The 23349-nt window shown below is 35.4% G+C and overlaps 1 protein-coding gene across 8 annotated transcripts in view; it reads left to right on the forward strand.

The window, feature by feature from the left end:
* Positions 1 to 23349, forward strand: part of RGS7 (regulator of G protein signaling 7) — a 265260-nt gene that overhangs the window by 146112 nt on the left and 95799 nt on the right. For all 8 annotated transcript variants that reach the window (XM_018085223.1, XM_018085222.3, XM_029965047.1 and 5 more), the window contains exon 4: positions 15159 to 15209. In XM_018085223.1, the coding sequence (XP_017940712.1) occupies positions 15159 to 15209 (51 nt within the window). The remainder of the gene's footprint in view (positions 1 to 15158; positions 15210 to 23349) is intronic.

The raw sequence follows: 23349 nt of genomic DNA on the forward strand, positions 1-23349 counted from the left end.
ACAAGGCCGCAACAAGCTGTCCATAACTGAAGTTACATTTAAGACAGAACCTGTTAATGTCAAAGGATACATTAACAAGAAGAAAATGAGTTATGGGAGAGAGGAACTTGGAACGAATGATATGTAATATGAGTATATATTCATTTCCAGCACGTTAACTCTAGAAGTGTAGTATTGTGATTTATGAATGGTATTCTCCAATTTAGTGCTCCCACTTAAACCATGCTGCTGCTCGCTTCTCCTTACCTCCTCCCCTGTGTGGGTGGCTGGAGAGAAGAATTGGAGACACAAAAGGTTATCATGGGTTAAGATAAGAACAATTTACTGGAAACAGCAAAGAGACAAGAAAACAAACAGTAACAGCAACAATATTAATAACAAAAGTGTACGGAAGAGGGAGTGGTTCACATGCAAGAATGCGAACTGCAGAGCTTGTGATCTGACCACAACCATGCCACCCTGACCACCAGAGAGCTCTTCCTTCCCTGCAAAATGTTACAAGTTACTATACAAAAGAAAGCCTAGCAAGTGTCTTAAAATCTCTTTCAGTTGAGGAATACATGGGATAAAATATGAAGGATTAAAACAAAATAGAACACTAACATTAATTAAAAATTGCACCAAACCCCATGTATCTTATGCCCCAACATCAATGCAAATGATATGAAGAGTTTTCATATGAAATAAAATCAAGAACAAACCTGATATGGTTAGAAGTCCTGCCTATTCATGCATCCTGTTAAACACTGACCTTTATCTGCATGTTGTGTGGCTTTTATAAAGAAATAGACAAAGACCCCTTCATTATTAAAGAAGTACTTGCAATAGCTAGTGCAGCACTCTAAAAATCAGTAAATTATTAAGGCTGAATCTTCTCATGTGAAGTAAAATAAAAAATTGCCTCTCGTTATTTAATTACATTTATTTAATATCTTGAATATTGTATTCCTCTTGTAAATGCACCAAAAACGCCCCAAAAAACTAGTGCTGTCTAAGGCATACTAGCATAACCTATAGCTTATAAGTGAGGCTTGAATATAAGTCTCTTGGATTTTTTGTCATTGGCTACCCATTCTCTCTTTGTGGCAGCAGGCTATCCATTTGGCCTCTCTGACCACTACCGTAGTTATGAAGTGCACTGCGTATTCGCTTTGTCCCAGTAGTACTACGTGACTCAGTGTTGCTATAGTTCTTTCACATACTATGGTGCAAATTGTAATTCAATTAAATTATTTTCTCTAATTCTTTGCTGGTCACTTCGTAAGTTTCACATCTTTAGAAGATAACACTCACTTTAAACAGTGCATATCTGTGACAAACTGAGCATCGTTGTTTCCCTCACTGAAAAGATTTTTTGATCAGTGATCGTATTTCTGTGAAATCATTTCCCTTGTGCCATATATAGGTAACCAGGCTTGATGGAGGTGACCGCATCAGTCAAAACCAAGACAACAGGTCCTTCAAATAGGATGTCCCTCAATAACCTTGTCCTACTTGTTTGTACATACCCACTTATTTCTCTTTTTGCGTTGTTTTCAACATAGTTACCTAACTGGTATCTGAGACACTCCGTGTCTGCTGCCCCAGAGACCTGTCCTTCCTCAACTTCCCTACACAGAGAGAGGAGGGAGCACAGCTGCTAGACAGTTCTAATTTTTACATATGTGACTTGAGTTGCTAGCATTTGTCTAGGTTTCCTTGTGAAGGCATCAAACAAAGGAAGTGTTTTTAATGAAGGGAGGGAATATTATCATGTTACTAATGCCTCTGGTAAAATAAACGTGTTTCATGCCAAAATACCCTGAATGTTTCATCTTTATACATAAAGATGTGAGATGTCCATTTTAGACCACAGCTGCTTCAGTTCACGTAGCACAGGAAGCTACTTGAGACAATCATGGCACCTTCCTAAACAATATGAAGAGTTTTTACATATCCATTTCACCTGTCAGGTGCAAAGATGCAATTGAGTATAAAAATCTACAGTATTGTATAGAGAAGTTTTTTTATGTTAGAAGTAAATACCTCTAGGTGGTTATAGTTTTACTACAATTTTGCATAGTTACTGACCTTAGAAAGAGTAAAGAAATAGACTTTAGGTTTCTTTAGCACTTGAAATTGAAGTTTGTTTGCTGTAAGTCTCAGCATATGTCATGGCTGAGAAGAATTTGAGCCATATTTCAGTATTTTTGTCGACCACTTCCTGAAACTTTTGAAACATTTTTACTGACCATAATGGAGTTACTTTGGATTTTTCCATTGCAACTGGAACAGAGAATGGTTTTATAATATTCCCTTTGATTTCACAGTCAATAAATAGAAATTACTTCTAAGCATAGCTCCAGAGTTAAAAATATGCTTGAAATTAAAGCTTAAAAGGACATGATCAAAACTGCCAAAATACTAATTCACTCTTACTCTTCTTTTAGAAAAAAAAAATCTTTTAGAAACGAAATTCCAGATACTTTCCAAATGTTTTCATCCCCACTGTATGTAACTCACTGTCTGGAAATTTATATAGTAGTTACAGGAGCTGTGATTTTTCAAATGTATTTTACAAATGGTATTTGCTATATAAAATTGCAAAAAGTGTTAGCTTTTCAAGGCTCATCTGTTTTCTTTACTACATGGTAGGAGGAGAGATGACTCATCATCAACAGAGAGGCAAGATATGAGATAAGCGGAGCTATCACTGCTATAGTTATAGTGTTTGTATTGCACAATAAGAATATCTGTGAATTTAGTTTATGTTAAAATGGAAATAGCATGTTATTAAAGATATACAGTTGACTGTAAATTTCGACTCATTCTGATAATCATTGACAAAGTAACACCTTAAGAGAAAAAGGCAGATGTGATTGCCCTTTATTCTCTTCTTATTTTGTCTCTATTGTCTAAAACTATCAATTGACTTTCTATGAGTGCTCACTGTAGCAGATCCTATGGCACTGTCCTCTGGTCTTGTCAAAGAGATTATGGAATCAGAGCATAATGAGGCACATCCATCTTAGTTCTGTACAAGCCTTCTACATCTACTTAACTTAAAAGAATTATCCATTAAGAGCCTTTCTGATGCTATATGTGGCAAATCAGTTTTCTGCTGGGAAATGTTTTCACAACCACACTCTTTCAAGAGAATTTTTTGACTTTGCCCTTATCAGAAAGTACTGAAATACTGCATTTTTGTTTTATTGTTTTAATATTATACTTCCATTAGAAGCTGTCATATGAGTCAGAAAGATGAAGCTGAAAAATTCTGTTTGTTTTATGCTAAAAAAAAAAGGTTTTACCCCTGTTGAATCACATATTTTGATAGCATTAAAGGAAAGTATTTTTTAATTTTTCAGTTTGTGAAAAGCTTTGATGTTTGGTGTTGAGGTTCCACTTCATATCAAAATGAAGTTTGAGAGCCTCAGAATTTGCTGCAAGGTAAGAAACGCTGGTGTCTCATGAGTTTGGTTATGACTAATGTAGCATCTTCTCAAGGATGCACTTTTGACTGGGGAAGCTCAGAGAATAACAGAAGTCAGGGCTTTATCGAGCAACCACAGAATATGATCAACACAGAAAATATTCATTATTTAGTTAAATTGTCACATCAGAAATGCTGATTGTAAGATACTTAGTAGAAAAACTTACCATTTCAATGTGTTTGAATAGCAATTTGTATAAGATGCTGCCCATACTTAAATTACTGAATGATTTCTGCAACATGAAACAGCAGAATAACTTCCACCTCTGCCAGATCTTCCTTCACTGATGTGCTTGGTTTGGTGATCATCATCTCTACTAAGTTTAGAGTACAGCAAATTTAGGCAGCACTAAAGTATTACATGATTGTATTTGCTTTATATGTAGCAATAGTCACTTGTGGGTGCTTCATCTTAAGAACCTGTACTTGGAGCTGTAATTTTCCTGTTTTCTCAGTGCACATGTATTCTTGCTTGATAAAAAACTTGTCTGCCTTTGTTAGCTTACTTGCTAAAAAGAAGAAAACACTAACTAGCAAGGATATCTTTCATAATGGAAGCTAAATGGTAATTTTAAACATGTGAGAAGGAAAAAATGCTGAAATTTAAAGTATATTAACAGTAGCGAAAACTTGTTGCTTTCTTTCCTTGAGTGATAGTCATTTCTAGAAGCATAACATGGGAAGGGAACCTCATTATATTAGTAAGAAACGTGGACATCAGTTTTAAACTCGAATCTCTAGATATTTTTTATATACTCACCTAAACCAGTATACAATCATTTTCTTAAAAAAAACACAAAAATTTGAAGCGTGGAAATATATTCCAACCGTGATTGCTTAAAGCCACGGAATGCTTGTGTTCCTAAAATGGCAATGGTTGAAGACTTACTCTCTGCAAAGCCAGTAGAAGATGAGTGTAGAGAATTTTTGATGAACAAAGTCTCCTAACATTTCCTGGCTGGTTTGAATTGCTCTGTGATTGTGTGCTGCGTAACAAACAGACCGGTCCTCCTTCACCTGAGACCAGCATGTTTCACTGACTGTTAACGTGGCACAAAGCATACCACTAGAAGCATTGGCTAACCCAAAAACTTTACAGAGTAGTTGCAAATCATAGTTACAAATCGTTGCTGTGAATACCATACAGTGGGCTCCACTGAGCCTGTGGAAGGGATCAACACTGCCAGTTTGGCAGCAGTAAAGGCAGCAACAGGGTATCTATGAGGAAACAAAGAAGGTTATGTGTAAGCATGAGCCTGTATTCCCATCCATTGGACAGTATTTGTTGAAAACAGTGCTATGGCCGACATTTATTTGTATATTGGTATTAGACAGGAGCCCAGTTTCATGCAGGGTCAGTTAGAACTAGCATAATAGAAAGGGGGACTAAAACAGCCTAGTATATACTTAGTTTCTTAGTATAAACCTTCCTCATGCGAAGTGAAGCAGAAATTGGAAGGGGATAAACTACTTGTCTTCCCTCCTTATGACCTGTATCCATCATGTTTTGCATCAAGGAAATCTCTCACCGTATTACCACTACTCCCTTTCTCCTGTATTTTGGAGAGGAGAATGGTGCTGTTCCCAGGTTATCAAACCTACTGCCATAACCGGGCTATTTGCTAGTCCAGGCACAAGCACCGTTTGCTGCTTTTCACCAACTTCTTCTTGTCTGACAATAAGGTAACAGGAGAATTGTATTAATTGCTGGTGCCAGATCGAACAGGATATATTTATTTCACTGACTTATCTTTATTCTCTCCTGGACCTCAACATAGGGCTTGTCTGCTTTTACCTTCCACTAATAAACAACAGTCCTGGTACTGAATATCTGTTTACTTTATATTTCTTTACTGATCCTGCCTTTATTTTCTAAAGAGAGGGTATATTATCTGTTCCTGAGTCTACAATCAATGGTTAAGGAAGAAATGATGGCCATCAATAATTTTACATAAAAGATGTACAGGTTCTTATGGAGTCACCAAAATCCAAATAAATGGAAAGAAGAGGGACAGAACTGGTTTGGATAGGGGGTATGTGAAGAGTTATGTACACGTTTCCTCACCGAGGGTGATTTTACATCTTGATACTATTTATTCTTACTCTGACAATGTAAACGGCAGAGACGCAACAAGTGCTAAAAGTAGTATTCATGTCACTGCATACTCCTAGGCAACTGTATGAACTTCATTTTTCTCTGCATTTATGAAAAAGGAAAAAAATAATGAGCTACATCCTCGTTTTCACAAAGAGCTTTTGTACTCACGAGTTTAAGTCATAAAAGACCCATCCTGTGTTCACAGTAAGACACCATCGGTTCTTAGCTGTTTTATCTGAAAGAAATAAAACATTGAAATGTACAGTAAAATAACAGGACAAATAGAATCCAGACTCCAGGACATGCACTATTATGAGTGAGAGAGTGAGTGAGCGACTTACACGTTGATCTTTTCAAAATGCATCTCTGTCCTCTAACCCCCAAATCCACCATGCAGCATGGGGAACTATTATATTTACTGGTGAAATAAATACCAAAGGTCACATCACGGGCTACTGGTCCAGCATTGTTCAGAATAATGTCTTTTTTATCATTCTTCTACTTGATAATGGATGGCTGAAAACTGCTCTCTCCAACTTTTTCACGTAAACTTACAAGTGCTTCCCATGAGCCAGTGGATTATCAATGAGCCAGTGTATCAAATGGTAGCTCTGAACATAGTGAATGTGAGGGTAGGGAAAGAAGAAAATAGGACGTTTTTGCAGAGATTGTTTCTTTGTCCAAGTTCCAAGAGACATTCCTAAGATGGAGACATTAGTGATGTCTCTATGGTCACTGCCTGATACTGATGGAAAGCAAAGTACTTTGCTTCTAAGACATATTTGATTGATGTGGTACCAAGTTACTTGTCAAAGCAGAAAAGTTGCTTTTGAATTCTTATAAAACTGTCATAGACAAAAAGCCAATACTGGCTGCAGGGCTGCAAATAATATCTTACAAATGCTGATGTGAATGTCCCTAGGGAAACACAGCAGTGAGGGAATGAACTTAGTAAACTTAAGCATATAGAAATTTATTGTCTCTAAGTTTTACTTCTTGGTTTGCTAAATTTATTGTGATTGATGGGAGCATAATCTGTGAAATGACTGGCATATACACTCACTTGTATGAGCATGTACCATACTTCAATTTTCAAAATTTGAGATAGAAATATGGTACTTATTATGGATGGTATGATTAAGTTTATTTTTAACCCAAGAGCTGTTAATTGCATCTTAAAGTGGAAATTCATGTCCATCTCAATTTTTGATAAATCTCCATTGATGGATAAATCATGTTAGAGAATTTCAAATGTCAACAGAATTTATATTTCAATGAATACTTGGGAATTATGCTCAACAGCTAAAACATTTTGCCTTTATCGTGACAAGGGGCTTGAGGTGCATATGTAAAGTACTACCATGAGAAGAACCATGAGATTTTTATGTCTTTGAGAACTGACCAAGTCGTATCTGTTTCAGATAGTTGTGCAGCACAATTATTGACATTTAGAATAAACTAATTCATAATCTCTGAATAGTGATGAAAAACTGCAAATGCAAAATATGCTGAATTTGGTGCAAGTACTGAGGTTGGAGCAAAGGTCAGTTTTGTTTCTAACACAGTTCATTCCATACTATATGATGTGATTTTTTTTATGCCAAGCAACTGAGCATAATAAAGTCTTGAAACAATCCCATATTTTGGTAAAAGATGAATGGGATTAGATTTCAGTCAGACTAATGCTCCAAAGTATAGGTACTTGCAATTTGAATAACTTAATTTCTTTTCCCTTTTGAAAATGTAGCCCTGCAGCAGATCTTTGAAGTGTAAACTCTAAGACATAGCAGTATTAAAATAATCATGGATCTGGAAGAAATAGCACAAAAACATCCAGCACAGCTTAATCAAAAATAGAAATTCATTTGAACTTTCTGTGGTCTATTGAATATTAAAACATTTCATATTTCAAATAGAAAAAAAAAAGAAGCCTTGAGCGAAGTTCTGATCATAGTTACTGACATTTCTGGTGTAACACTTGAATATTAGGATTAAAGTTGAAAGTTTCTACTCAGCTTCAACAAACTTTCTTGTATCTTATATTTTGTATTTACTACTATTAGCTGAAAAATAACTGACCTGTACTAGAGGCTATAGAACAATGGGAACAAAAACTAAAAACTCCGGATGACTACTTTGGCCAAACAAGGTATTTTTATTTTGCAATTTCTTGTCATTTTGGAATGAAATTCATGTTTTGGTACTTTCTGTTATAGCCTGTGTCCCCATGCTGGGTTGTATCTCTGAAGATAAGTATTTTGTGAAACTACTGTGTTGTAGAATTTTTTTATTGGGGTTTCCCATTGGAGATGTTTCTGTATGTGTGAGAATGGCTGGGTAATAGCAAATTCTTGGGAAACTTTTGGTTCAGGAGCTTTTGCAGAGCATCATGTTATGCTGTTGTACTTAACATCACTAAATCTTTCTGAAGGATGTATTTTAGTCAAAACAACTAGATTAAACAGCTTGGGTTATTCAGGAAATCTGCGCTTATCAAAGGGGATTTTTTTTGGACATCAATTTTCAGAACCTTAAGCAAAGAGAACAGCAAGAGCATGAGTCGCTGAAAGAGTGTTTTGAAATAGCAACAGTGGAAAAACCCGTTTTCAAACCAACTGTATAAATTAACTACTATTGTGTAGGACCACTTTGTGAGAAAGTGCGTTGACATTGTTGTTGGGCAAATGTCAAAACTGCAAGTCACTGTGTCACCACTGACTTTCTTCGTGGAGTAAAAATCACAAGTCAAGTCTTGTATTATAATATATTTATTCCCATTAACCCTGACTTATTACTTCAGGATTTTCCCCTTTGAAACTCTTCCATGAATGTAAAGTGTCTAGCAGAAATTACATTGCTGCCTCACTTCCTTCCATTACCATCTGTGTGTGGGTGTCTTCGGGGGGCAGTATGGCAAGAATTAGAAGCAGCATTTCAGAAGGGAAATATAGTATTTCTTAGTGATATTAAAGTGGAAATATGAAAAAAAACATCATTACTCGAAGCATGGTGAGGAGTCTCATAAAGCTTTTTTGTTGAACTTGGAGGGTATTTGGTTTTACACACTATTTTCAAACTGCTGATATAAAAAAATAAGAAAACAAAAATATTTGTTATGGCAGAGATAATCTCAGGCAGCTCTTACTGTGTTGAAAATATTATCAAAGTGCTACGTTCATACACTTACTGGTATGTGTATGAGAGAAAGAACATATTATGCTTAACAATGTACCTGTTTTCTATACAAAGTTTTCAGGAAGATATGGTGAAATATCTAGTAGATCTAAAAAGAAAGTTAGGTGAACTATTTATGGCAAGTAGCAAATTTTCCCCACAAAAATATGTTGTCAGTTTTCCTGAAATAATCTTGGATCAATTTTTCAGAGTGAAAGTTCAAGATAGTAAAGACAACAGTGATGTTACTGTTTCCCTTTCACACGTTATTTCAGGAACCGGAGGTCAAACTTGGTATTCGAGTCACTTATCCGTTTCCTTCTTGGCTTTTCTTGAGGGAGGCTGTACTGGATTTTCATGCTACTTAATTTTTATAAACAACATCACTCTTGTCTTGCAAATGTTTAGGATGGAGCAATGTTCTTCAGCAAGATGCTTAACTCTAGTGCTTAATATAATAGCCTTGGGATTACAGGGGTCTCATCTGTGGTTACTGGTGCGTTGCCAATTATGCACAGCTAGTGTCATCTGTAAAATAGTCACTTGTGGCTGTGGAGGAGATCGAAGTAGAGGATGTCTTTTGGGAAGCTTTAAAGATAAACGTTGCTGGAACAGAACAGCAGTTCGTTTTGCTGGAGAAGACAGGGACCAGTGTAGTTTGACACTCTTAAATTAAAGAGCGGGCAGAGATACACAGCCATGTTTAATTATCCTTTTAGTTTTTATATGAACTAGATTTCTGCTCTGAAGCTTGGTTATGAGACAGGGTATGACTGCAGGATTTACATTACTGTAATTTGTTGGTCAACATCACTGAGTGATTTCTTATAGGTGTGGAAGTGGAAGAGATTTTTACATTTTTTATTAGCTCTTTCATAATATGGAAATAGCTGAATTTTCCTCTCTGAAGCAGAAAGTCTTCAAAGTATCAAGCAATACATTGTTCTTCACAAGCTTAGGCTAGCCAGAATTACGGATCCTTTCTGCCCTTCTAGGTTTGAGTATTTCTGAGGACTGGGTACAGCATGAAATGAAAGAGTTCAGCTCAAAAGGAGGAGGATGATTCATTTGAGGGTTTTATTTCTGCAAATTCCTGTATCCACTTTCACCTGGGGGAAAAAAGTATATTGCAGCTTATATTGTTTTAAAACTAGAAAACTAATTACTTTTGTACTTGAGTAGTTTCATTAAAATATGTCATAGTCCCTGTACTCTTACTATTATTCAGAAGAGATTTTTAAACCTGCACTGGGTACAAGCTTCCTTGAGTTGCAAGGGCACTCAAACAAATGCATGGTCCACCTCCAATTGTAATAAGTCAAAAGAGTGAGTTTATAATTTGTTTTCATCAGTAATTTTAAGAAGCAAGTGGCAGATACATGCATGCAGAATTCAAACACAAACTGTGCTTCTCAGAAAAAGAAAAGAAATTGTAAAATATCAATGCTGATATGACAGTGGCAATATATGCTATGAAGTTTTTTATGAAAACTTCAAGGAGAATGCAGATCTTGTCCCATTCACCAGTGAAAGCCCTTTCTCAAAGTCCTACTTTCATTTAGAGAAAAATTTTTGTGCAAAACCAGCTAGTGGTGAGAACCTAATAGGCCACTGGCCTTTGCAATCGCCCTGCCCATCTGATCCAGTTTCTGTGTTTCCAGTATCTGAATCAGTGGTGAGAAATTAAATTCCACATTATATTTTTTTTCAGTCATGACCAAGGATTTTGAAGTGTGTGTCAGAGGCTAAACTTAATTTCCTGATGTATCACCATGAAGTAATGTGACAAAGTGGTGGTGTTGAAGACTGAGGTTAAAATGACACAATTCCCTCCTCTTCCAATATACAAAAGAAAAGAGAAACAAGGGAAATGCAGTACTATTTTCTTAGTAATTTAACTAATAGTCTTGTTGTCTTAAATTTAGACACTGATAATTTCTAGAGTAATGTTATTAAGTTTTCCATACTGTGAGCTGCCCTGCAAAAAGTTCTCCAGATTCTCAAGGCCAGGTGGTGGTGGCTGAAGGTGAGCCAGCTGAGCAGGAGGCTCCCCTAAGGGAGCTCTCAGATGATCCACTGCTGCTTTTCAGGGAACAAGCATGCACCCAACATACCCAGCTGCCCAGCTTCCACAGTGCAGGGCAAACATCACAATGACTTCTGTTGCTCTTGAGAGCTCAGATGGCGAAAGTCTTGATTTTCAACAGCAAAATCCTCTCTTGTAGTGTCAGTAACACAGAGGAGTTTACTGTGTCACTTCTCTCTTCGTCATCTGTAAATATTCTGAGGTCTAAAAGTAAAAAGAATAATAGGTTTTAGTTACTAAAAAAAGATATTAACAGTAACAGACTATTTTTTGCAAGAGTGAACCTGTCTCTCTATGAAGTAAGAAATCATTGGGTTAAGTTTCTCAGTGGTCTCATGGTTTGTGATTCTGATTAATAAAATATACTTTCTTGCAACTGTGTCTTCTTCAGCTAAATATGTTTTTGAATTTTGAAAAAGATAGGGCATTTCAAATTTTGCTTTTCTTCTGCAGTACTACCATTAAATCTTTTTTTTTTTTTTTTGGTCATGGCTCATGCATCTATACATAGCAAAAATTGGATCTATAACTCCCATGATATTTTCTATAGATCAGAACCAGCACCTTTTGGAAATGTACTCTATAAGGACTTGTTTAAAATAAGGTATTTGTTCTTGAAAGCTAACTTTACCATTGCCCTGGCCTTTAACGACTTTGACTTAGAAATTAGCATTGCAGAGTTCAGAGAACATGCTTTCCTCAAAAATATTTTCTTAAGATGCTGTGATGGCTTCAGCAACTGCTGGTTTGGGCCATTTCATTTAAAATTAATCACTTGTGGAGTTTTCAGCAAGTACATTTCACAAAGGACATGCTTGAGTCTTATTTGTTTGTGTATGAAAGTAGACATACTTTCTCCTCCATATTTCTTTAAAGGAGTTGAAAGTCTGTTTTATTTTTGAACTTGAGTAAGATCTTGTGAATTTTACTGCCTTTATCTGGGTAGGTGCTGACATTTAAGAAATCTCACTGTTGGCTTTCAGGCTCTGTGTCTAAAAAAACCCCATTTTCAAAGGTTTTCTACTTGTGCTAGCTTTAATTTATTATTACAAGTTATCACTTTGCCTTGTCCAGTGCTATTTGATTTAAAAATTTGTATGAAAATTGAAGCTTCTTCTGGGATTTCAAAATTCAGTTGGCAATTTGACTTCTGCACCCTACAGATTTAATAGTCAGCTTGCCTTTTAGCTTCTTACTAGAAGTGAGACTGGGAAACCTGGAGAACTTACCTTGAGAATCTGCATTGAAAATGTTATTACTGGGGCTTTGTTGTCACACATTAAACAGTATAAAAAACTGAATATCTGACACAGCCAACATTTTCTAGTTTGGATTGCTGAAGTTTTCCTTTCCAGAAGAGTCCAATACCGAGGTAGTGGCTCCATGAAATTTATATCATCTGTTGAGATTGTCTTTTTGATGGATTCCTGGTAATAAGGCAGATTCAGGTTTGAAAGTTAAAGATTTTTAATCCTATAAGTGTTAGGATTTTTTAACAAATAATGAAGTTTATAGTCTTGAATCATAATTCCTATAGATGTGAAGTGTGGTATATGAAAAATGACATGAATTTACTGATCACCAGGTTTTTCAAAGCTAGGACTCATGGGAAATATTGTTTTCCTGTTTTCACCTGTATTGATGCCTTGCTTTTCTTCCTCTAAGATAAGAAAATAGAATAATAGTTTTGCTTTTAGAAACACATTTACATAAGTAATAAATCTTAGAAAAGGGCACAGGAATGATTGAATGAAACCATCTTGTTGATTAGACATTAAAAGTAGTAGCTAAAAGAATACCCAGCAAGCTTTACAAGATAATACCTTTATTATTCTTTTAGGACTAGTTTTGGCCCCAAGATCTCCCAAAGAAATATGAACTGATAAATTTTTCCCTTGTGATATGACCAATTACTTTCAACTTTGTTTTACTTGAAGAGCCTTCACACTAAAAGGAGAGTGTTCATGTTGATGCTTATTCGTCTGGGCTTTTGTCATTAACGTCACGCATCTGAAATCATCAGCATTTGAATAAAATAGCTGGCTTAAGGTGCTGTTCAGGCTTTCAAGTGCCAGGGGAGTGGCTTCAGTGTAAAATGTGAATAGAGCAGCAATGAACTTTCAGAATCAGGTGGTGCAGTTGTTATGAAACCCCACTTCCCACTATTAGTTATAATAGCCAAAAGACAGTGCAACATATGGAGGAGAAATTTCTGATGTGTAGACCATGTATGCAAATGTGATGCCAGGAGCTGAGGACTGAGGAATATGGCATGTCACTGTAGGAGAGTTTTCAAAAGAAGCAAAAAGGAAAGAAGTATTTGAAGGTGAGATAAATAGAATAGGAAATTTCTTCCTATATGATACCTCAGAGATTTGAAGGAAGACAAAGTTAAGAATCAGTATTCAAAAGTGTCATGATGTTTTTCTAATTTTTTTCTCTGATCTTTGAAGATTTAGGAAAATATTTAGGGCTCACTAACTTATCTAGTCAGCTGACACAAAAATATAGCTTTGCTTGGAACTGCATCATTAAGTCTATGAAGTTTTGTCTTACACTAAGCTAAAATTCTTCCTTCAGCATCGGCCTTGTAAAGTTCATATGTATAAATAAGGGACTGAAATTGTATTTATAAAATTACATAAAAATAGAATAAAAGTAGAGTATTTTGAGGCAGGAATATCTGTCTGAAACATTTCGTACTCCTCCAACAGCATGCAAATGTAAATTGCCTCATTTAAGGAATAAAGCCATGTAAATGCTATGAGAAATGGTACCTCTGAAGTTTAATAACTATCAAAATTTAGACATGTAACATAGTAATGAAAATGTCTGCTCTGGAGATGGTTGTAAAATCTACACAGATTTTCACTTATATGTGATCAATTTAGTAATGCATATACACACAGTTATGATATTATCAACAAGGCTTTGTAAAATACATGATAAAACTATTCACTATGTGTAATAAAAAAAAGGCTACAGAACTATATTCTTTAAAATTAAGAAAGCAAGGAGAAGTAAATTTCCTTTCTTCTCTGAAATGCCTTTTTAAAGTATCATTTTCATTGCCTTAGGAAAACCAAAGGAAATGCACTATGCAAAGTACAGAAAGAAATTTGAATCTAGGGAGAGACAGGGGAAATGTGCTCCATATTCTAATGTTATGTATTATTGTATATTCAAGAGATTTTATTGTTTTGATTTAGTTTATATTTGTGGAAGTTTTGTAGATTTTTATAATTGTTTTAAATTTAAGGTTTATGAAAGAATTTCATTATTATGTTTGCTGGGAAATGGCTGAACATCATAAATATTGATTCTATAAGGAAATATTACATGACATGTCTCTCTGTCACACTGCTTGTCTGAACTGGAGCCATCATGAAACACAAAAAACATGCATGTAACATCTCATCAGTGTTTCACTACATTTTCCCTTTAAGACAATTTTGTTATTTAAAGTTGTTAAATCATGAATGTAGGGGTTTTTTTTCATCTGCAGCACTGCTTCGTAATTTATTTTGTAATTTGTGCTCTCAATGGGTGAAGTTCAACTGTAGCTTTCAATCTGAAAAACAAGGCTTGTGACATAAAGTGAGAAGTGTAATAGAAGTGCATACCCAAGAGGAGCAGATGGATTAGGAATTAGGAGGTGAGCTTTGAAGGGTACTCAGTACAAAAAGCAGCAAGAAATTTGGTATGAAAGGTGTTAAGAAGTGAGTAACAGCACTGGACCTTAAAACAAGACAGGAAATTAGATAGAAAGAAATGGATAGGCAGTAAATGAAGGGATATGGAAGAAGAGAGACAGGATTAGTGAGGAAAGAGCTTAAGCACGAAGGGAAAAATGAATTCTGCCAAGAGCTTAGCCATGAGGTGGAGTTTGATACATTGGTAGTACATGTATGGGTAACTGAATATGCTTTTACTGATAACTCATTTTTAAGGGGTGAAAAACTTAATATTAGCTTTATAAAGTGTTTGTTTTGCTGTGTAAATTTTGCAGCAGTGTAATTTTTAAAATGCAGACTATTATCATATATGTAATTTTTAAAATGCAGACTATTATTATACACTTAGTGCACTTCTATTACTTTTTCTAAATCTTAGCCTAAAGAAAGAATGAGTGCTATGTTTCTCTGCTAAAGCAAAGCTAAAAAATAGAAGCTAAAATAAAATAAAACTGTCACGGGATTTTTTTCTAGCCAATCTGAACAAAAAGTGTAGATCTCTTCCATGGAAGAACAATATGAATTGCCTCAGGGATCTGAAGAATAGGAAGAGAAAACTTACTAATATAAAAATGCCTGTTGTTTTGTTTCTAGGTTCAGACATTGTTCAATGGTTAACGAAGAACTTATCTATAGAAGACCCAGGTAATTTGTTTTGTTTTCATGTCTGTAAATTCTAATTTGTTTTTTTAAATTATTGGCCCTGCCTTCATTTTCTGTTGCAGTGGGGGTGGCCAGGCAGCCTTTGACCAGTATAATTTCAGTAGCAAAACAGACATCATCAAACCTAAGAAACGTTTTCTAAGAATCTGAGAGTTTTGATTATCCATTGTACTGGAGGAGGTGGCAGGAAGAAATATGGTGGACAAGAATGAAAAGAACAGTTGCTTTGCTTAGTAGAAAATGCATTCAAGTCTATGAGTAATTTACTCAGTGTCATGCTAAATAGTTCATTAAATACATTCTGTTTTCTTACAGAATTTTTCAATATATAAAAAACAAATAATAAAATACATTCTTGTGTTGTTACCGAATGCTAATCTTAAATTTGGACACGTTTATGGCATCTTAAATGGAAAATGAAATGGAAATAAGAGTGGTGAGGAAGAACAGTTCATTGCTTGATCAGCTGGGTTGGGATGTGGAAATAAAGCTTTGGTTTCAAACTCTGCCACAGGTTTCCTGTGTGGCCAGCAAGAAACACAGTTTTGTGTATATCTGATATTTATTCCCCTGATCTACAAGAATCTTGTTACCTGATCAAAAATTTTCCATAAAGGAATTATTTCTAGTAAAGAAGGCTGAATGGTAGAATTAAAGTATTCCTATGACATGTGGAAATTCTTATTATCTTTAGGTTAGAAGAAAGATAATCTTCATTCTTTAAAGAAGATTAAAAAATACTTTTTTCTGGCTCTGTTTCAGAGTTTTGGAAATGGAATTTCTGTTTTAGTTTGGGTTTTGTTTGCTGTTTTTTATTTGATTTGATTTTAAAAATGTATTTTTCTGTCATATTAGAAATGAAAGTATGATCATTGTAGAATTCCAGCAAAAGGCAAATCAATGTGTTTAAAATAGCTCCTAATTCCTCAAGTCACAATCAATACATAATGTGATATTTGCAAGTTCACAACCTTTTGATTTGTTACGTGACAATCACCAAATATTTTTAGTTTTATGTAACTTTAAACAGTGTCATGTTTGCTTCCTGAAGATAAAATGAAGGTTGCCAGAGACATAAGTGTGCTACTGTATTTCTCAGTTGCCAGCTACAAAACACTCACCTATCTGTATCTGAGTTTAAAAGATTGCTGTTCTGTGTTTATTTGATACGGAAGCTTTAACATTTATTTGTCAAAACAGAACTACAGTATTGGGATAGGCTGTCATTCAGATTACCTGGCTGTTGCAAAATAGGGAAGAGAAAAAAAACCTTATACTAAACAAAACCCAGTCCTGTGGTTCCTTATGTTCATATCCAATTAAAATTTAACAAGCACACAAACTACCAACATATGTAACCAGAACACCACAATAATTTAATTTAAGCTGGGTTTTGTCCTCCAAGATTGTATGGATGGAAAAACACTATCCATAATGACAAAAATGTCTTATGTGTATTGGTCCTAGTCCAAACTCAGCTATCTGGAGCTGGCCGAATGCAAATCTTCAGGAAGCAAATAGCCCTGAATGCTTTCTTTGGGTAATGCTCAGAATTGCCAGATAGCAGAGAACCTGACAGATGGTGAGTAAGAGCCATTCACGTGACAAAACTTCTGAAAATGTTCTGTTTTGTAAAATCTTTAGGCATGTGGCTTTTTGTTCCAGTTCTAGAGAACACAATGTAGAATTTCCTGTGGAAAAGCCCTTAATTTCTGTGATCTGTTGTCACCATAATTTGGGTTTCCAGTATCTTCTGTCCGCTTTTAACCAATGTGTCAGGGGCTTATTTGGCTCTTTTAAAACTCCCCCATAAGGTTCCATTACAAAGTCCTTGTGAAGCTAAGAAGTTTTGGGATGCAGAAATAAATAATGCCTCAGTTTGCACTGAAAGTTATCATCTCCATCTGATTCCGATATCAGCCCTATACTTGTAAGAACAAGATAAAGTAGACCTTGGATCATGTATTTTAAGAGTATATTCTACTCTGTCCAGAAAAATATAAGGATCATTTGCATACCTCATCTACCAGTACTGGGAAATACTCATGCAAGGAAGGCATGCAAATTGTGATTTAAGGGGTAAGTAGACAGATTCACAGAATCATAGAACAGCCCAGGTTTGAAGGGACCTCAAAAGGTCATGTGGTCCCAACTTTCATGGGAAAGTGAGCCTGAATGAGATTATCTAGCACTCTGTCCAGGCTCATCTTGAACGCCTCCAATGATGGGGAGTCCACCACATCCCTGTGGAGATTGATTGTTCTCACTGCACAAAAATTCATTCTTATACCAAGATGAAACCACTTTCTGTGCCTCATCCTCTGCCTTATCTACTGCCCCTTATCCTCTCAGTGTGGCTCCTTGTGAAGAGAATCTCCATCTTTAAGTACCGGAAAACTTTGGTGAGGTCCCACCCCGAGCCTTCTGTTCTCCAGGATGAAAACACCTGACTCCTTCAATCAACTTGTTCTTTAATAAAACAGAGAACTAGTAAGAAGGAAGTGACATTATTGACACTACCACACATGATTTAAAAAAAAAGTCATATTTTGTAGTGCAGGTTTTTTCCTTTGTTTTGCACAGGGAATACAACTCCAATACCATTTAAGTGGGAATGAAGTAGTCTGCTTTATGGATAGTGAGAAAAAATAAAGCAGAAGAAGGTCTGACAGCAACATTTGCTTTCACTATAAAGCTTTCATCTGGAGACAGCAATTTCCAGTAAAAAATGGTTACAAGTTGGAACTTGTAAACTGCCAGTCAATAAATCCCTGCAAATTTTTCATAAATGGAAAATAATTTTCAGAGGAAGATTTGTAAGAGTTTGGCTTGCTGCAGTAAATCTTCATCAAGAAAATAAAGTGGAGGTGATAGGTGGATTCTGCTAAAGTATACCAGATTTGAAGTTATTTCCATGGAGCAGAGTAGAGCTTGTGCCCAGAATAGCTGGACACAAGGCAACCTACGGTTGCTGTTGTATTGTTTGCTTTTCAATATGTACTTAAAAATATTTGTGTTCAGCCTACGACTCATCTGTAAAATTTTGAGTAACAGAAACTGTTTAAGTTATTTTTAATGTGGAAGTTTAATTCAGTCATAAATATATAAGCATGATGTCAACCTGAAAAGAAGCAATTAACTGAGTTTAAGGGTTTGTGGTTTGGCATTTAGATACGTGTTTGTTGAACTGACCATTACAGAGTAAGTGCTGACTCTTCACTGATGGTGCCAATTACTCTTAATGTGGAAAATCTATTCTGTTTTTCTACACTGTGTTTTTATTTTTTGAAGTGGTAATTAATGACGTGAAATGTAGCAGACTGACCAGACCAGAGGCTGAAGTGCTTTTCATCCTTAGTGAGAAACAAAAAGGGTAAATGAGCTGATTTAAAGGTATCAGTTCAAATTACCAAGAGACTAATTCTGTACTTGGTTCTTGCACTGATTTCTTTGATGTCCTTTGGGCAAACACTTGATTTCTCTGTTTCCTAGCTTTCACCATGCTAATAGTAAATCATGCTGTTGTCTCCCAAAAGAGGAAGAACACTACCAGTTTTTGAGTCTTTTCATAATGAAATGTGTGTTATTCACAACCATGCATTTTATCGTAAAGTCAGCCCAAGAATAATTTCTATCCAGGTGTCTCAGAAAACACCTTTAAGAGTAGATAATAGATTTAGTCATTGTCCTAGTGTTTCTTTACAGTACCTTTACTCCTGAGTGTTGCCTATTTAATTTACTCATAGCTGCAAAGCCAGTAGGATTTGGCTGGAGGCACTTCATTATTGGATAGTTGCTCTAGCAGAGCCACAGTACTACAGCCAGCTCCAGAATGCACAACCTTTGCATTCAGACTGCCTTGCTCCGGATCATTTAGGCAGTTTCTTGAAGTAGTTTGCTACTGCTCTTGAACATCAAGAATTACACTGAAGTCAAAAATACCTATGACTAAATCTAATTTTAAAAGTTATAAACCAAGACTTTACCTTGACATAGACACCCTCGTGTGTTTTTCAACTTCAGTTCTTGCCAATAATCTTTTCACTTAACTGGTGTAACTAGTTTGTAACTAGATGCCCGCCATCAGCCATGTAAACTGTGTTCACTGATGAAGTGCAATAAGAAGGGAGGACTCAGTAGCACATCATCTGTTTATGTTTCTTCAGTTTTCCCTCCTTTGCTTCATAGTAAAATCTCTCTCCAGCAGTTCCCATACTAATAATGACCTTGATAACACACTGTACTTGCTTGAAAGAGTTAGAAGAAAAAATCAGGGTTTTTGTTTGAGTTTGTGAAAACATACTTGAAAAATTGTTCTGCTTTAAGTTATTTCTGCCCTTTCTGCATACATATGCAGTAAGGTAGCAGCAAAGAGCAGGAGCCAGACAAGATGTTCTAAACAATTGCCATCTGGGAGACACCACCAGACAGCTGCAAGCAAAGGGTAGGTACTTCCAGAGTTTGCTAACAGAGAAGAGAGTCTCTTATGAAAAGGAGGAAAGAAGGGAATGGAAAGGTCATACTTACCTTTGCAGTCTTTGCATTAATCAAAATTTGTGGAAGAGTAGAATGCATCAGCTTAACTGACCAAAAAACCAAAAAAGCCAATAAAAGTAATTTATATTGCCTGTACACATACTATAATCCTCACAATGGGAAGCCAGGGACACCAAGACACTCATTTTTCATATGCCTAATAGAAACTCAGGCACACTTTGTTCGATATGCAAACTTCATGAACCTTCACCAAGTCTAGTGTAAATAGCTTCCTTACTTTCTTCTACTGGGTAAATTTGATCTGAACTTGTCAGGTCCTGTAACATTTAAATGGAATAATAACTTCAATTTCAGATGAACTAAAAGAAATAAAAACAAAATTCTGCTTCATGATGGAAAATGTCAAAATTTACAGACACTACTTTAGTACCAACAGTATTAATGTTGTGATACTCATGCAAGAAATGTATGGGTCAGATTTCCTTTAATTATGTGTAGCATGGGTGATACTTACCTGTGTGTGGCAATCTGTGGACTTCTAGTCACTGTTAAGGTTTCAGGAGTGCAGTGGTAAATGTTCACATGAAGAGGTTATTTTATTTTCCTAAAGCTTTTAGACAGATTTTGGACATGGTGAACAGAGGTGTACTGCCTGCACAATTCAGCTGTGACACAATAAATCAGATTTAGTGGTTTCCTGTTTTTCCACTGAAGCTTTTTCCAGTTTAGTGTAATCTATTACCGTGTGTAGACTGTATGTGTTAGAAGTGTTTCCCAAGAGCACATAGTGCAGCAGGGCCAGCCTGGAGTAAGCTGTTGTACCAGTACTATTTGAACATTTACGTAATCACTCTTGAACACGATTAATATGTTCCTAGTTTGGCCATTTTATTTTCTTGCTTATAGCTAGGCGGTAGAATACATCAGTACTCATTTCCAATTTTCTATCAAGGAGCAGTCATTTCTTCTGATGTGTTTAGCAGTGTGGCAGCCAGTTAAAAAATGAACAGTTATTTACACTTACAGGGGACATACAGAATTTGTAGTATTGATGTGAGGAGTTCATGGTATCAGTGGCAAATAGCTTTCTTCACATAGCAGACAGGTCAAACTATTACAACCTGTTCCATCAGGCTAAGCATAAAATTTCTCCTCCCTTATTGTCTTATGGTAGAAATTATTTTACAAGATTGCATATAAAATATTTTGGTTTTTTTTCATACTAGCAATTAAGTAATTTTATAAACTTTTATATTACCTGTGAACTATAAATGAATTACATCTGTTTAATTTATAAAGCAATGTCCATTTTGGAGTAATAGGTAAAGATGACAAGTATGGAATTTCCTGCCGTGTAGCATAACTTGCTGTAAAATGGTAAGAATAAAATGATAGTACTGGTATTGGCAGACAAAGTATACATGTTCTGTAACAGTATTTCTGTGACCAACCTGTTTGCTATTGTCAATAGCATATTAATTCAAAATGTATCTCTTTTGGTTCTAATTAGTGTTTCAGCAACCTGGCTTGGTGAAAGGTATCCCTGACCATGGCAGTGGGGTTGGAACTAGATGATCTTTAAGGTCTCTTCCAACCCTAACCTTTTTATAATTCCATGATTTGACTATAACTTGTGTGCCATACACGTTTTCTGTATATAATAGAACTCTATTGATGCTTGCTTTCCTTGGGTTAAAAACAAGTCATCAACTGAGTTTTTAAATTTCATTTTTCCTAATGCTAGCCCTGATTCCACGGTGAAGACTTCAAAAGTATTCTTTTAATAGGAAATAATTCATGCCTTTAATATTAAAGTCTACAAATTCTACTCAGAATTATTTTCAGTAGTAAGCGTAATACCTTCACATGAAATTCACTCCTTCATCCTTTGTTTTAATCATTAAAGGTGAAATTTCCATCTATGCAGAAAGTTGGAGGTTTTATCTTTAATTCCAAAAGATAAAACATTTAACTATGTGTCTTCTAAATTAGGATTAGATGTAACATGGCCTTGAAGCTATATCTCAGGCTAAAATCCAAAATTTAGTTTCTAAAAAGTGTCTGATACCCAGTTAGATTTTAAAAGTTTAAACAAACCAACAGTCAGCATTTTCTTCACAATTTGGAAGGCAGCATGGACTTTATTTCACTGAAGTCCTTAAGAGTCTTACTGAGTGAAGAGTAAGAAAAATGAACTGAATAGAATAGAAAGTACGGATTAGAAAAATAAGTGTGAAGAAGCCTATTCAGATAAAAAGTTAATGGTAAACCTGTTACCTGATCAAGATGATAGAATCTGAAAATTCATGAAGCATTTATTTCAAGTAATTTCATTGGGAAGAACTTCAAACGCTCTGTTACACCAGTTGAAGGAATGTATTTCATCCTTTCTTTCACGGAACAAAGTATGCTTTAAGAAATCTAAATTTCACAGTTGAAATCTTTACCCATGAAGTTACCTCAAAGTATACATCTTCATCATAAAGCTCTATATAAGTTCTGCTATTCAAAACTGATACTGGTTTCTTCTGAATGATTTATAAAGTCTGGAAAGCTTTATAATTAGTTTTTAGAATCAAGCTCCAAATTGGGCAATTTTTGTTTCTCTGGTTTTCTTTGAAAATTTACCACATTGTTCTTCTAAGGAACCTGTAGTAGCTCCTTCCAGGTATCATACAAAAACCTTTTCCTCGATACCATCACTCAGAATATGGAAGCAACATTTCAGCATAATGCAAACATAGGTAAAGTCAGTATTAACTTCCTACTGATGCGTCAGATTTTCAAAATAACCGGCTTTGGATCTCAAATCCTGCCAATTCAAAAATATTTTCTATTCCCCATCCTGTCTGCTTGCATTGTAACTCTCCACACTAATAGCAGCATAGTCAGAGATTATGATGTTACTGTCTTTGTTAATAACAGTAAAACATATATTTATTGAGCTAGCTAAGGACAACAGTACAAATGAAGACTCCTAGAAAATGTATGCTCTTTTAGGGAGAATTCTGATAACTTTTAGAAATATAGCTCAGTAGTTAATTGCATAAATTAAATTATAATGACCTTCTTAATAAAATATTTTATCTCATTTCTACTAAAGTTATTAGGAATTTTTGTGCTTTTCTTAGTGTTTGACAGCCTTCTTCTGAACCTTTGGGATCATACCAAGTTTTGGGGGTTTAAGAGGAAGAACATTTACTAATTTCCAATTCACAGTGGCATAATTAATTAAAAACAGCTAAATAACTGTCTAGAGACTTCATTAGATTTCTACTTCCTTGTTTGCCAAAGAACTGCATTATGTAGTAATGGAAAGTGCAAGTAGGTGGAAGTGAGATTTTAAATCTGGACAACTTAATTGAATAAAAGCACTTGAAATCCTATTTCATCTTACCAACAGCTGCTGCACCTATTTATAGTCAAGTAAACATAAATGTTTTGATATTTGCATGTCATATGTAGTATTTGATGACCAGAAGAATAATGTAAGGCCTTCTCTTGATTTTTTTAGTAGTTGACCTTAGGAGGGTTTTAAGTTTTCCACAGGACATTTTTCCATAGAGGAATACTGCTGTCCACACAGAAGGAGTGATTGTTCAAGATCAATTACTGTACAAAGAAC

The sequence above is a fragment of the Manacus vitellinus genome, unplaced genomic scaffold (assembly GCF_001715985.3).
Source record: "Manacus vitellinus isolate BGI_N305 unplaced genomic scaffold, ASM171598v3 scaffold_8_pilon, whole genome shotgun sequence".
In the NCBI taxonomy this organism is placed as follows: Eukaryota; Metazoa; Chordata; class Aves; order Passeriformes; family Pipridae; genus Manacus; species Manacus vitellinus.